Consider the following 15,554-nt stretch of genomic DNA (forward strand, 5'->3'; position numbering starts at 1 on the left):
CAAACAAAAAAAAAAACAAAAAAAAAAAACAAAAAAAAACAAACCCAAAACTGTGGTGTCTCTAGCCTGAATGCTTAACCTCATCACAATTACTGGTAGTTTTCAGCCACTTAGCATTCCCATTCAGATTCTGTGAAGGCTTTGCAAAGGTGTACTGTATGTTTTGCAATCCAGTGACATCAGTGATGGATGACTTTTTAAACCTGTGTGAAGAGTACCTGGAAGAATTCTGTGTCTGAAAAATTATTGCTGCTTTTTTCCCCTCTATTTCTGTCTTTTTCCATTCAATCCATGCTTTTTGCTTTTGGTCTACCATGTTCAATGAGTACAGTTATGCTTGTGGTCAGCCTTTTGAGCTATTCTCCATTTTCTGAATGATGCTTTCTGGAATTTCAGACCGATACAGTAGTTGGTGTGACCAAACACCTCTTTGAAAGATAATTCTCACCCAGCAAGCTTGGGTTGTTTGCACCTCTGTTTGTATCATTCCTGTAGAAAACGGGAACACTTCTACTGATCTCTTTTTCTGCTTGTATGTGACATCGTTCCTCTTGGATCATGCTTCCCAATTCTGTGAGTGATACTGCTTGCCTTGCTTTCCTTACATAAATCTTAGCCACTGTGTGTCATTTGAGTCCTGTCATTCAATTTTCCGTGTACTATCAAAGTCAAATACAGAAGATTTTTTTCTCTGATTGTATTCTTTGCTTTGTTAATCAACCATCTATCCCAGTATGCAGGAGTAACTGTTAGAGAATAAGCACTATATGTATTGCTATCTCAAAGTGATGTGCGTTAATAGCCTTAGGACCACTGTCATTTTCAAGTTCCTAAAGTAATGGAGCAGAGCTCTGTTTCTTGGCTGTGAGATGTCTTCAACCTTGCAACTGCAGCTGACTGTGTAGATAGAATGATAATCTCCCAAAAGCTACTGTTAGCATTTAGAATTGGCATTGTTACAGCAAGAATTGGAAGCCGCCTTTGGCTGTGTGCAAATACGTCTTTCTACTCTGTGTGCCTTTGGGCTCTTGTAAAATAATGAGAAATTTATGAGGCCACTTCACTTTGTAAAAGCAGAGCTTGTTAGCAGTTTTTCAAAATACACACGTGACGTCAGTTGTGTCAGGGATCAAATGTTTGTTCTTTCTGATTACTGGTCTAATATCAGTGATTTGGAGAAATCCCATAGTTCTTAATGAATGAACACCACCTACAATGCAGTAGAAAGTTTGCACTGTTTTTATAAGTAATGTTTGGAAAGATGCAAAGATACTTCTGTGTTTTTGAGAAGAGTGAAATCGTGGCTTTGGGCAAATAAGATAGATTTAAGCTCTGAATTTGAAAATTTATGGAAGTTAAAGATACAAACAAATAAAAAAAGAACACTTAGAAGACGACATTCAAGTTACCTGTGAGATGTAGTATTTCAAAAACAAAGCTTTGTTGTGGGAGCACTATATGCTGTGTTTCAAACAATTTGTAAACCGTGCTTAATTTTACAAATTTGCAGTTTTATTTCCATTGTTTTTCAGCAAGTCTCCATATGAAAAATAAAAATAGCTTATTTTCAAACAAATAATGTGATTTGTGGTAGAAAATAGAATGTGCAGCTTATGCTGTTGTTCTGGATTTTTTCCATGTGGTAATTGCACATGTAGTCTGTTTCACTCTGGAAGGCAGTTTAATGCAATATGAGCACCATCTTAAACGGGAGAGGGCAGGGCTTGTGTAAACTCTCAAATCTCCCTGGTAGTCAAACTTCAATGGAGGTGATAGTTGCTGGTATTACACCTTCTTATGTGCTTTTTCTTTCTGGAAGCTACAGGCAGACAGATGATGTGATGCTTTTTGCAGTAGATCTAAGCATTACAAAGAAACATATCATTTCAAAGTACAAACTATTCTGATAAATCTCATTCAGCCTACAAACTAAATACCATTTTTCTTTTTACTATCTATTATTTTTTGTCTGTTTTAATCCAGCTGTTATACTGTATTCTTGGAAATGGGGGGTGCTGGGGGAATCAAATAGAGTATCAGAATCTCAGTGCTGTGCTCAGCTTTCTTTCTGATACTCTAAAAATCTGTCAATTCGTTTAATTGGTAAATAAGTAAATAAGGTAAATAAGGGTGGTGTGAACAGTTTGGCAATTTTATGACCCTTTTTGCTTGTGCTTTTCTCTGTGGCCTTTGTGCTGCACTGTCATTTTGGAGGCCATGAAAAGAGGCAGTTTTTTTTTCCGTTTTATTTTAGATATGCAGTTCACCATTTCGCTTGCTGTGTTGTTTGCATGCCCCTGTAATTTTTCAGACAAAATAGCAGAAGTAATTAGAAAAACCTATATAATTAACTGGAGACTGAAGATGCATAAAATGAGCTGCATTTCCTTAGGAATAATTCTTTTTAGGGGGGGGCAAGGTAAGAGGTATAACAGACTGTACACTTTCTGATCTGCTTTTTCAGCTCAGTGTGGCTCTTAGCTCTTTACATTTTTCATCCTAAAAATGAAATGAGAAACTTTTTCAATTTTTCAGTAATGCAGAAACCATTACAATACTACTACAGAGTTTACCCAGAAGGTGTGACTTTCAGTCTCATCTAAAGCCGCTGTAACCAGTTTGGAGGCTGGGAGGGAAACTTGCCAGGATAACAGAACTAATTATTCTTTCTCCTCATTCTCTTTCACAGTTTGCACAATGAAATTTTCTGGTGGATTTCTTGCAGGGTAGATCAGTGGTATCTCTGATGCATTAAAAATTTTCCTCTACTTTCGTAGCAGGTTTCTGGAAAGACAAAAAGAGATTCTCCATGCTCCTGAAAAGAGCTGAAGTCATGGCAGTTAAGGCCAGATAGGTGTAAGACTCTGTACTTCTTGAATTTTCAGATTCAGTAAAAAGAGTTTCATAATTTAAGCTGTTTTCAGAACTTCTAATGGTTGTTTTGTGCATTGCAATATGTTATCCTGACTCAGGATATAGGTTTGTAAATAGTAGCTTTTTTACTCTGAATATTTAAGGTGCGTGGACGTACAAGAATATTTGATCTTAGGTGGTTGCATGATTTCTGCTGTAAATGGGGTGAGTCCATTTCACAAACTGGTGTGTGGAATACTTAATACAAAAACAAAGAAACTCTTGCTTATATGTGTTTACTTATAACTGAATGGCCACATAAACAATCTCTTTTTTTTTTTTTTTTATTGTTTGTCTGTCCAGACATGTGTAAAAAGCTTTCATTGAACTGAAAATTTTAACTATTTGGTGATGGGGTTAACTTGTGATGACCATTGAGAAAACTGTAGTATGTCTCCTGTGTTGCCTATCGTCTTTCTGCAGTACAACAAATTATACTTTCTTTCAATTGTTTGTTTGCTAAATGGCACAATACCTAGCACTGCTTGCAGGGTGTTAAGAGAAGCTCTGAATTGTCGATTCACCTTTAACCAGAAGCAATTAAATAATGGGAAAGAAAAAAAAAACCTCTAGGGAAACTAAAATGTACTTTCTGTCTGGGAATAATATGAATTTTGACAAGTTCTAACAATTTAGGTCATACTTCTCACTTTGTGTTAAAGTTTCATCTACCTCCTGAGTGTTCTGAAAATAGCATAATGCAAAAAAACCTTTGAGGTCCCTTCTTCAGTTCCTGTTCCCAGGGACATCCATGTATGCTGGTATTTTTAACTTGCTTTCCTATGGAAACAATGTATGTACAAAACTTGTATGCTTTATTGGAGGATGTCTTGTTTGTGCCAAGTTTCTTCCTTTGCACATAATCTTAAAAATAATCCTACTGTTCAAATTCTGCTGCAGATAGAACAGGAAAGGTATTGTCAGTTTTGGTTGACCAGTGTGAACAAATTCTGATAGTGGTCCAGAGTTCTATCAAGGTTTTTGGAAAAACAGGCAAATTGAGAAGACACTTAATAGAGAAAAATGTTACTGATCAATGTAGTATCAATTGATTGTCAGAGAATCCAGACAGAAGGCAGGTTTTGTAACTGCATTGTCTGTGAGAATTTTGTTCAGTGTTTAAGAACGTGTAAGCTTCAGTCTTGATCATCCTCATTCCCAAGCAGGCAGGAGAATTAGCTTTACTAGATTGACATTATTAGTGGTTTTTGTTCCTTGAGCCATTCTTCCCCTAATTTCCCCCTGTGGTAGTGTGAGAACATGGCAGATCATGAAAGTCTTTTGTACAGATTCTTCTATCTTGGACTTCCTGGCACTGTCCGTGCTACCTGTTAGATGGCAGTCTCTGAAACTGAGAGATGATAGAGAAATGAAAAAGCTGCAGTCAGTTGCATCTATTATGCCTGTTGTCTGGTCACTGAACCTTACTGTTAATAACTCGAGAGAGTTTGGTGAAGGAAAAGATAGATGAAGAAGGTTTGAAAATGAAGAATGTGTTATGAAGAAGTGTAAGTGTAACATACTGCTGTTGGCTGGTGTCAATGAGAGGTGGAATGCAATGCCCTGAACAATTTCTGGGCATTTGAGGTCACCTCAGGAGACAACTACGTAGAAAAAGAGTGGCTTGTAAGTGTTGTGACTTTCTTCCTCTGTGGACCATATTTGTTCTAGAAGTTTTTCTGCTTCCTGCATCATTGTGTAACAAAGATTGCCAGTTTCACCCTGGAGAGGAAGCCGGACAGTTCCCAGCATGGCTTGGTGAAAGTATGATACCAGATAGATCTGCAGGTCTTTGTACTGAACTGGGGAAGTGACTCGAGAAGGTACATTTCACAGCTACCACCATGACAAAAAGTATGATGGGGCAATTTTTACCTGTGAAAGAGAGTTTGCAGTCAAGTTGTTGTGATGTTCTTAGTTACGTTAACAGATGCTACCTTAGTGTTACAGCAGAGGAGTGGCAAAGATTGGTAAACAATTTGACTATGATAATGATTTTTCTTTTTAATGGAATATTAACAAATGCTGCTTGTAGATTTAGAAATGCCTATAAAACAAATGTAAAGATTTTGACTGTACATGTTTTTCTGATAAATTATCACTGTCAGGAATGTAATCTTAAGTTGAAAACTTCCCGTTGCTTAAGGTGGATAAAATAATTATCTACACCTAGCTGCACACTGTGTTTTTATATTACTGGTCTAAAGCAGACATGACTGCTTCTTGTATGCTTTAACTTCCAGTGTTTTCCTTGTATCCAATGGGAAATTATAATGGCCATCTTGTTTTGCCTTTTACTTGTTGTGTTTTTCACTCCTGATATTTAAAATGAAACATAATGCCAACCATGTCCGACCCACAGCCTGGCCCAGCCCCCCCTGCAGCCTCCCGCTGCGCCACACCGTCATGGCAGCAGCTCTTCCCTCCGAGCAGCCCGTCCTGTCCCTGGACACGCACCCATTGCTCACAACAACCGAACATCAGTGCGTGATGGGCTGGAACCAGGACATGGGGAGGGCGCAGTGCAGTGCTAACTCGAGTGACAACAAATTATTTTATGCATTGTGATACACTGGCTAAACACAGTCCTGTGAACAATGAACAATAGGGAGCCACGCGTTCCGTGAAAGGAATTTGAAAATAGGTTTCAAGAAGGATTGCCAAAAAAAAAAAAAAAAAAATCAGGCTTTTTGATTATTTGGGACTCTGTTTTCAGTCAATATAAATGTTTCTCGGGAATTTTCAAGTGGAATGTATAGAGTTGCAATAAAAAAAATGTATCATGTCTCTCTACTGGAGTTTTATAACACCTGTCTTCCCAAAGAAAGATATCCCTCACTCCACAATCACACCTTATTCACGTCATCCCTTTTTGGCAGTGTTTATATTCATGAACAACTATTTTAAAGGGTGTACTTGTTGCTCTGTTTTCTGTGTTTGAATAAAAACCTTAAAAATTAAGGTGGCATTACTTTCAGAGCAACCTTTGTAAACGCAGTCCTAGACATGTCCTCTTCCTTCAGTGTGGTCCAAACAAACAGGTTTGTTTGTTTGTTTTTGAGACTGAGAGCAGTATACCCAATGCAGTGTCTCACTCAAAACCTAGAAAATAAAAACAGATTTTAACTATTAGCCCAGACAAGGCAGCAATTACAGTAAGAAGCTGCATGGCTTTAAGTTGGAATGTGTGATTTATGTAAGCAAATGATAAGAAGATGCTGAGAAATATGTTTCTTTGAAAGAGTGTTCTTTACCATAGAAAGCAAGCAGAACTAGATCTTTGTTTAATCTGTGCATGAGGCATGTAGGATCCTAATTACAGTATTTTTGATGGAAGGCTATTTTCAGTGAAGTTAGCAGGGATGCTAATGTTCACTAAAATTGAGCTAAAAGATCATCAAACTGTTAGTGCCAATGACGTGGGCCTAAGCAACTCAGCTTGCAAACAAGCAGCTATTTGCTTGCAATCTGTCAGAATGAATGTCTTCTGCCCTATAAGGAACATGGAAGGGTAAATGGTATGAAATGGGTGGATAGTTGAGGCTCACTGCTGCCCTGGGCTGTCACAGCCCAGCAGCGTGGGGAATGTAGCCAGCTTTGGACCAAGTGCTGACCTGCAAACCTCACCTCTACAGTGCTGTAGGAAACCATCTCAGAATCATGGAAATTGTGGTTTCTGTTAGTTAATAAGTGGAGGATTTACTGCTTTATCTTTCTGTGCTCTGTAGTGCTCTTTAAACTTCTACTGGACTTTGTTTCTTTTTCGTGTCATGAAGTAAGAATTGACTTCTGAGCAGCTCAGCCCAGTCCTTCACTGAATATCTGGCAACTTTGCTTTCCTCCTAAGCCCCTGCCCAACCTTGCTATGTTGTGAGCTTGCTTTTCTCACACGCATGCAGAGACCCAATGCATCAGCTAGGGCAGTTTCCTGCCACTGCAGTTGGTCAGTCCATCAGACAGCTACCATAGCTTGGGCATGGGTCCCAGAAGTATAAGCTGTGACCTATCTTGTTTCTGCCAAAGCTCAGCAGAGCTGAATCAGTAGCTCTTAATACACACAGCATAAAGCAGCAGAGGAGGCACTGTGTCACTGCTGCTGCAGAGCAGGGAGAAAATATGCCAAGTTACACTTGCTTTGCTAAAATTTTTTTTGCGTGGAATATGAGATGTTTGTCCTATTGAAGGTCTTGAAAGAGGTTAAACAGCTGCAGTTAAATTAGAATGGTGGGGTGTGTTTTTCTAAAGGCTAAGAGCTGAAATAAATGTGGGTTCCTCTAGGAATGAAATAAACTGGCATAGGTAAGAAAAAATTACTCTTCATGATGTGTGACTTCTCATATTTGGCAGTTACTGCAGCTGGGATCTTGGTGTTTTCCTATTTTTGTCAGTATTACAGATACGTATTTTCACATGAATGAGTTGTTCTTAAATAATTTTCTAACTGCAGTGGGGACGAACAAGCTTTCTGTCCATGTCTGGCATGAGCATATTCTTCAGCTAACGTTACTGAAAGAAAATTTAGGTGCCGTGTTCAGGTTTGGCTCTTGCTGTGTATATTTGATAATACGTTAGGAAGTTTTGGGAGAAGTGGAAGATCTTACTGTTCCAATAATCCTTTGGAATTGTTTGGAGGACAGTGATCTGTGGGTTCTTTTTGGCAGTTGTACCCAGGGGTCAGTGTGAAAAGAATATTTTACTCTACCTAGTGAAATTGTTTTAATAAGTTCTTGAAGTCTGTGTTTGTGTAACGGCAGAGCCACAAACATGGATCAGCTGATGACATTAAATTTATAAGTATGAACAAGCTAAATAAACTCAAAGCAGTTCTGAAAGCTGTTAGAATTGAGTTGTTTTTCATGTTTGGGATGATGGTATTAGGTATCCAAGTAAAGAAATACATTAATTGCTTGAAGGCTAAGACGTACAATGTTCCTGCAGCAGGAAAATACTAGTACCTGACATGGGAAAGGACTTTTCTGAGGGAGCATGGCTTTATTCTCAGAAAATCCAGTTTTCTGTGCTTCTTTTTTTTTTTTTGTTCCTTTATGTACCTAACCTCAGGTATAATTTTTATTCTGCATCCCTGAATGAGTGGAGAATACTGTTCAGAAGTCTTTTATGTTATGGATACTTTTCAAATAATTGGAAAATTAAATTTGGTGAATAAGGGCTGGTGGTTTTATTTTTTTAATCAATTTTTATATTCATACTATTTGTACTGATTAAGGACAAATAAGATTTGTTTTCTTCCAGTATAGTTGAGAAATTAAATTGAGGACTAGATTTAGTGATGTGGCTTAGAATGGTTGTGTAATATGGGAGGACAAACTCATTCCAGGGCGGAGTCAAATAATACCTATTTAATATTTTGTCATATGCATATTAAAACCATTTTAACTATGAAACAGCTCACCTCAACAAGATTACTCACAGAAGTTATGATGATAACTAATACCATTGTTAAAAACATCCACAATTAGTTTATGTGCAGCTATTCAGTATGCATCCCTCCAAACTATCATGCCTATTGCTTTTTTTTTTTGTCTTTTTGGGGATTAGGAATAAGGGCTATGCCATGGGAGTGGTTTAGTATTCAATTTTAAAACTCTTCTTCAAAGACAGCGTTTAATTTCACAGTGCTCCAAGTCATGTAAATCTACTGCTCTATGTTTCATAGTGGAGGTGCTGGTGCCATAGCAGTGACATCTCTAGGCAAGTTGGTCTGTACTAATTTTATCCAGTGTAACACTGCTAGTTTCCTAAGTATATTAGGTGACCTATTTGTACCTAAACTACTGGTGACAATTCTTGAACAGTTTTGCATCTAGCAGGATACTTACTTGGGCTGAAGAACAGTGGGGAAAAAGGAAATCCTAAGCTGTTTTGTCAAATGTGCATCTGTAATGGCATAGTGATGAAAGATTTTTCTTTTAACAGATTCTGAAAAATAACACCACCAGTGAGTGACTTGATCATTGCTCTCAGCTCCAGATGACTTGCCCTGTTTTTCAGAAGGGTATGTATACATCCATTTATGAAAGTGTTGGCAAAATCCAGTATCATTTTAAGATGTGTTCCTGTTGCTTTTTCTGTTGGGTTCCTTTGCATGTGTGTGTTTGTTTTACTTTGACAGCCGCACTTAATGTGTCTCATCCACCTGATCTCTAACTTACTCCTTTGTTCTTGATCTAACAGTATTTTACAGCATGGTGAAATGCTGTGTCAATACCTTATTGCTAGTTGCAGGTGTGTGTCAATGTAGCAAAAGGCTTCAGGTCTCTCATAAATGCCACTGAATATCTGGCTAACTAGCCTCTTACTTTTGCTTGCATTGTTCCTTTGAACTTGCAGTCTGCTGAGGAGCAGGATTTCGTTGCTGTATGTTCTTGCACAGCTGCATACTGATGTGGAGAAGAAGGCATTCATGTTGACTCGGAGTTGTGTGCTGGATATAGCTTGAATGTTTTCCTGTTAGTCTGCATGTAAAATCCCTCCTAAGGTGATCCTTCTGATAGCTCATTTTGTACTGCAGACTTGTAAGGTGCTTGGTTGCGCAGTGGTTCAGGAGAGAAGACAACGTTCTTCTCTTATGTGAATTTTTGAAGGTTTAAAAAAAAAAGTCTTCTAAATACAGCAGTTCAAAGACTGTATGAATGTGAACAACTTATCTATTTTATTGAAATCTGTATGAAACAGAAGAAAAATTAATATTAGCTTTGGAAGAGAACTGCGTGTTTGACATAACTCAGAAAGAAAATACAGGGAAATAAAATTCCTCTGAGTTCCAATAAGTGCTGCATCTGGTCAGTCAACTAAATGTTATCCTTCTGTACTGTAGACTGCCTGGGAGCTCCTCTTGACTGCCAGCATACAGCATCTAATAAATAGACATTGCTTTTCTCTAAAGAGTTTGCAGGTCAAGTAATTTAGAAACGAAGACAAGTTCATTAAAAGATAGCTTAAACTGCTATTCATACTTGAAAGTCAAGTACCTGTAGAGAAAAGCTGTTGAAAAATGGTAATTTGTCCTGTAAATTCTGTTATTAGTGTCAGACGCTGTTAGTATTTATTCAATTACTTAAAGTAACAGTAATCAAATTCACCTATAGAACTAACAATATATGTTGTGTATGCTGTGGTAGGCCCAGTGCAGCGTCTCCTGGTCAATGGCAGAGGAACATACTGATGGCAGTCACAGTGGTAGCAATAGCAGCAGTTCCACCCCTGCCACTGTGAATGGATCAACATGAACGTATCCAGTGACTGAGTTGCTATTCTTGGCAGCTGATAACCCTTGTTGTGGAAAGCTGCAGTTGCTTTGTCTCTGTGTAAGCTATAGGTGAAGGCATTGGGGCTACAAGAGGTCAAATTTGATTGGAGCATGCACACCTGGGTGGAGATAGGATGTTTACTTCTGGAAAAAATGTTTGTTTAGGGGAGAGCCATAGGGTAGATGACAGTTGTACAGTAGTTCAATGTTTACAGTAAAAGTATTTACCCTTTCAGTAAAGAAGTGATGAAACCAGCTCCTGCTAAATGTGTTGGTGGCCTGCATGGAGCTGGGATGTTATGTTGCTGCTTGCACTATCTCCTAACAGACAAAGTCTGGGACGCTTGCCTTAGTGCTGAGGAGTTTTGAGTATGTAAAGGTAGTAGAACAAGAAATAATCAGGACCAAATAGGACAAGGAATATAAGTGGTGTATTGTACTTGAAAACATATAGCATTTAGTTAAAAAAAGAAACATGTGAAGTAGTCTGTGTAAAACATAATGAGGGAATTAGCAATGGGTCTTATATTTTAAACGAAGAGTAAATTTTAGTTTACAGTACAGTTTGAGCCACCCCTATAAGAAGGAAAGAGGTTATTATAAACAAAATATTTACATTTTGCTCTTTGGGATGTTTTTTTAAACAAGGTAAAAAGAAAAGCTTAAGATAACTTCAGTGGGAGAGAATTGTCATGAGCTGTCACCAATCTCGGTGGTTTGCTGTACTCTATATAAAGTTTGAACTTAGCAAAAGATGGATAATAAATTGTATGATATTTTTCCAAACGCTTGTTTTTCCAAAGTATTTAATTTGTAACTTAAGCTTCTTTTACTAGATGTCATCTGTTACTGAAAATGGAGATGTTACTGCTGGAAAGCCAAATGAAGAGAAAACATATAAAAAGGTAAATAAGACTTAAAACCTTTTCATTTCATGCTTTTCCTTTTATATTGATAATTTAAACCTGCTGTAAGTGAACTATACCTCAGAACTAAATATAAGAATAAACAAAGCATGTTCTGTGGATTATTTTATTCCTTTTATTCCTTTTATTTTATTCCTTCTGTGAAATGATAAGCTAGTTTAGTATGGTTTTAAAATATACATTCTTGATAAATTGGTGGAAATTCTTTGCTCTTAGCAACAGAAATACCTCTGTACACAAACAGTTGTCAGAAATTTAGTACAGCGAGTTCCCAAATGCTTTGAATGTTTATGCCGGATGCCTGAGCTACAGATTCACTTTAACACCTCTTCAGTGTTTGCTGCAGAGTGCGCTTTTTTTTTTTTTTTTTTTTTTGGTAAGGAAATAAGTAAGTGTTTAAGAGGTGACATATTTGGTGTAATACCATGCATCCATGGTGGCAACATAAGGTTATTTAGAGATTGGTGGTAGGTGGTATTGTTTTTGGTTTTGGTTGTCTCTCAGTGGTTCTCTGGAAGCAATACTGTTTAGAGCTATCAAAAACTATTGGTAACTAAGGTGAGACGTATATATGCGTACATATGTACATACTTACACAGGCCAATTTTTACTTAATGGATTTAATCATTTTCCTCGACAGACATTCTCTAAGAAGTAGTGACACATTTCTCTAATGTAACATTGAGGTCCATGTGCTACTACAGCATGTCATAAATTAGGAGATATTATTTCTCTGTGTTTCCTACAGCTTTGCTGGGAAAGTCAAGAAGAGTAAGCTATTTCTTTTCCCCACTCCTCACTTCATTTGTATCTAGGATGTCATTCTAGATTATTCTCCCAGAATTTTCTCAGAAATGAAAGGAAAACAATGTCTGAGAAAATGTGTGGTTGTCTTTTTTAGTTAAAAATTGTCTTCAGTTTCTCTGCTTATGACTTCAAAATACTGAAGTCTTAATAACTTTCCACATCTGTACTAGAAAGGTAGAAAACCTACGTGCCCAAGGTGGACATTAATGCAGTCTTATAACTGCCTGAGTAGACTGCAGAATTTGGTAGTCCCTGCATAGGAGAATTTGTATTCCTTTCAGTCATCCTATGTGCCTTACTTTGTTCCCGTTCAAGTTCACAGTATTCCAGAGGAAGCCTTGTAAAGATTTATAGCATGACGCCAATTCTTCTGTAGTTTAATGAGAAATGCATCCACCACATCATACTGGGAGTTCAGTGTCATCTCCAAATTCTGCTCTTTCCTCTGGGCTTCCAATTGTTTGTACATGGATCTTACAGCAGTTTAATTTCTTTTCTGGTATTCATACTCTTAGTTGTTCTCAGTTCAAGATCCTGTGTTATGGGTACCCCATAATTCAGTGTTATTGCATATTGTCATTTATGCTTCAGTTTCTGAATACTAATAAAAAATAATAAAGTTCAACCCTAAAACAGTGCATGAAGAATGTAACAATAGTGTATTTTGCTTTTAATTACCTATCTCTTCTCTTCAGGCAAATCCTTTATAAGCCTTGTACTTTATTCTGTTTCTCATCTTTGCAAGATATTCCATATAATACCATTGAAGGGTTTTTTGTTTGTTGTTTTTTAATAGAAGTCAACTGCATTTGTGTAGAAAGATGTTCATGAGGTGAGGCTGGCAGGACCTGTGTTTGACAGCGGCATTTCATGTCATCTTCCATTTAATTCCAGATTTTTATGAAACCTTCACAGTGGCCCCACTTCCTGGTGAAGTCTTGTTGGCAGTTAAGACCCATCTATCTCTAACTGCTCACATCACTTTTATTTCCTTTTTTTAAAGTATTATTATTCAGGTTCTTCAATCATGATTTACTGTACTTAGTATGGCAAAAATTATTGAGAATTTTTGTCCTTTGACTTCGTGTGAAGTCAAAGCTAATGTTTTTTCTACTGCTTGGGCAGTTCCTGCTCCCATCTGCCACATCCCTTGATGGCAGTGAGATTGCTTAGGCAAGATGCTCCCATAGTTTTCAGATCAGGTGAGGCTTGCTAACTCATTTTTCTTGCTCGGAGGCCTCCTTTCCACCTTTTTGTTCTTGTTGTTTAAATGTAATCGAAGTGGAGAAACGTATGTGTCTGTTCATCTTAGAACAGGCAAAATACAGATCTTGGCTTGAATTTTGCCAGTTTGGGCTTTGTCTCTGCTTTGCTTTGACCTTTCATATATAGCTCCAGGGCAGCTGTGTAGCTGTTTCTTAAAATGGAGCTGGTGTATATCTTTGATCTGGAATATTTGTAGCAGTGATGTGCTGTTCTAAGGAGGTGCATTGGTTGATCTGGTAGCTGAACAAGTTGCATCATGAGGTGCATGTCTGGAGCAGTTCAACAAAGCAGTAAAGAGTATAATTCGAGAAAGAATGGGTAACGAAAATGTAGTTCAGAAGCACTGACATTATAAAAGTTTTGTAATGCGAAGATTTACTTGGTGATTTAAGGGATTTCTGAAATCAGTCATAGGAGTTAATTGTCCTGAAACGTGCTGATAGTTTCAGTCTCAGCTTTAAGGTCATGCTTCCAACACAGAGGGCTTAGTGAAGGAAGAGTCAGTGTCATCCTCCCATGTCTCCTACTGTGGGCTGCACTGGTTCCACATGAAAACTCAGCAGCAACTTTACTAGAAGCCACGTGATCTGGTCTTTTAAGTTTTCCTTGAGCTTTTCAGCCTCTTCCCTGAGTGAAATGCCGTAGTGTGCCTCTTCAGCCTCTATTTCCCAGCTCTTGCTGTAAGGCTAAAAATAAAAGAAATTGTTATGGATAAGTAATGTTCTGATACAACTTTGCTTGAAAGGTTACGATTTCCTTACATAATGATGGGGGAAAGGGGGAATTTCTCAGTCTCATCTGAAGACTAAACTATCACTTTGTCCTGAATAATTTTTGCTTTTTGCCTAGTTGCATTGTCCACTCATTTTTCATAATGGCATGCAAGGATTATGTCTCTACAGCTTTCATCACATTAATGTGTCAAGTGCATACAAATAGGAAAAGTAATACATGGAAAATGTCTGATGTAAAATTCATTGACTCATAGGAGAAAGTTAAATAAATGCTGGCTTTGGAGGCATTTTTCCATTTGTCATATCCACTGAGAAAGAAACCTAGCAAATCAATACATATTAAACGATGTTTTTGCTTGATCTGGAAATGTAAGGAAATGTAAATATCCCTTACTAAGAACTGCAAATAATTTCTTCATAAGGAAAACATGGAAGAAAATTAGAGAGAAAATAATTGCAAACACATGACTTTTGTTTTGATCTATTTTATATGTGTTTAAAAACATTTTTTCTTGGAGAGGGGTAAAGGTAGCTTACATCTGGTGTAAACGAAACTACTTTCTTTAGCACTGTACTGTCAGGCTCATTGATATGAATAATGGTTTACTAAAACGTTTGTCCATCTGAGGACAAATTGTATGTTAACTGTTGTTTGAAAAGAAAAGGTTTTCTGCAGTGGCAGAAAATGTTCACCACCTTTTCCTTGTGGGTTACTCAGTCTTACTTCCGAAGACCCTGGAGCTGATGCAGATACTGCTTGGAGTGCACTGACTGAAGTAGAAATAGGCTATGCAGTTTTACCTAGTGAATTTGGACAGCTGGAGAAAGAATTAGAGCTAAAGACTCTAATTTGCTCTCTTTTTGCTGTTGCTGTTTCTGCTGTATAATGTGGCTCATCATGCAAGTTCTGTCATTCAGAACACCACCCCTCATTCTTCCTTTCTTAACCTCAACTTGTACTGATGAGCAGTGTCAAATGGTACAGGGTATAGCTTAGGATGGGTGGGGTAGCTGTCCTGGCTGCATCCCCTGCCCACTCCTTGTGCACTCCCATCTTCTCACTGGTAAGGCAGCATGAGAAACACAAAGTCCTTGGCTCTGTGTAACCATCAGTGTGTTAATAAGACTGTTTTCATCACAAATAGAAAACACAGCACTGTACCAAGTTATTTTGAAGAAAATTATCTGTGTCCCAGACAAGGTCTGAAGAAATCTTATTAATAATTGAAAACTTTATTTCTGTGGTATTTTGGCTGTGTATTACCAGTGTGTTCCAAACATGTCCTGAATCCACGTAGAATAGTTTTAAGAGCTATTATAAACATTTGTGATAATGACTGTTTTTCACTGTTTTTAAGTTCATCTCAATCAGTTAAAAATAAGCTTTCATGTTTATGAAGAAGTTCTTTCCTCAGAGGGCAGTGAGTCACTGGTATAGGATGCTCAGAGAAACTGTGGATGCCGCATTCCTGGAGGCGTTCAAGGCTAGCTTGGATGGGGCAGCTGAGCTGGTGGGTGACAGCCTTGCCCAAGGCAGGGGGGTCGGAATTAAGTGATGTTTAGAGTGCCTTCCAAGCCAAGCTATTTTGTGTTTTCTTCAGGAGGAAATCTGACTTCATTCAGGATAAAGCTAAGGAT

At 37.8% G+C, this 15,554-nt stretch overlaps 1 protein-coding gene across 8 annotated transcripts in view; it reads left to right on the forward strand.

Moving 5' to 3' along the window:
• Positions 1-15,554, forward strand: part of PIP5K1B (phosphatidylinositol-4-phosphate 5-kinase type 1 beta) — a 98,745-nt gene that overhangs the window by 29,451 nt on the left and 53,740 nt on the right. For all 8 annotated transcript variants that reach the window (XR_014880565.1, XM_085213752.1, XM_085213751.1 and 5 more), the window contains 2 exons: positions 8,851-8,929; positions 11,020-11,088. Coding sequence is in view for 7 of the 8 variants with exons in the window: in XM_085213752.1 (XP_085069878.1) it covers positions 11,020-11,088 (69 nt within the window). In the remaining variant the exon portion in view is untranslated. The remainder of the gene's footprint in view (positions 1-8,850; positions 8,930-11,019; positions 11,089-15,554) is intronic.

The sequence above is a fragment of the Meleagris gallopavo genome, chromosome Z, assembly GCF_905368555.1.
Source record: "Meleagris gallopavo chromosome Z, MGAL_WU_HG_1.1, whole genome shotgun sequence".
Classification (NCBI taxonomy): domain Eukaryota; kingdom Metazoa; phylum Chordata; class Aves; order Galliformes; family Phasianidae; genus Meleagris; species Meleagris gallopavo.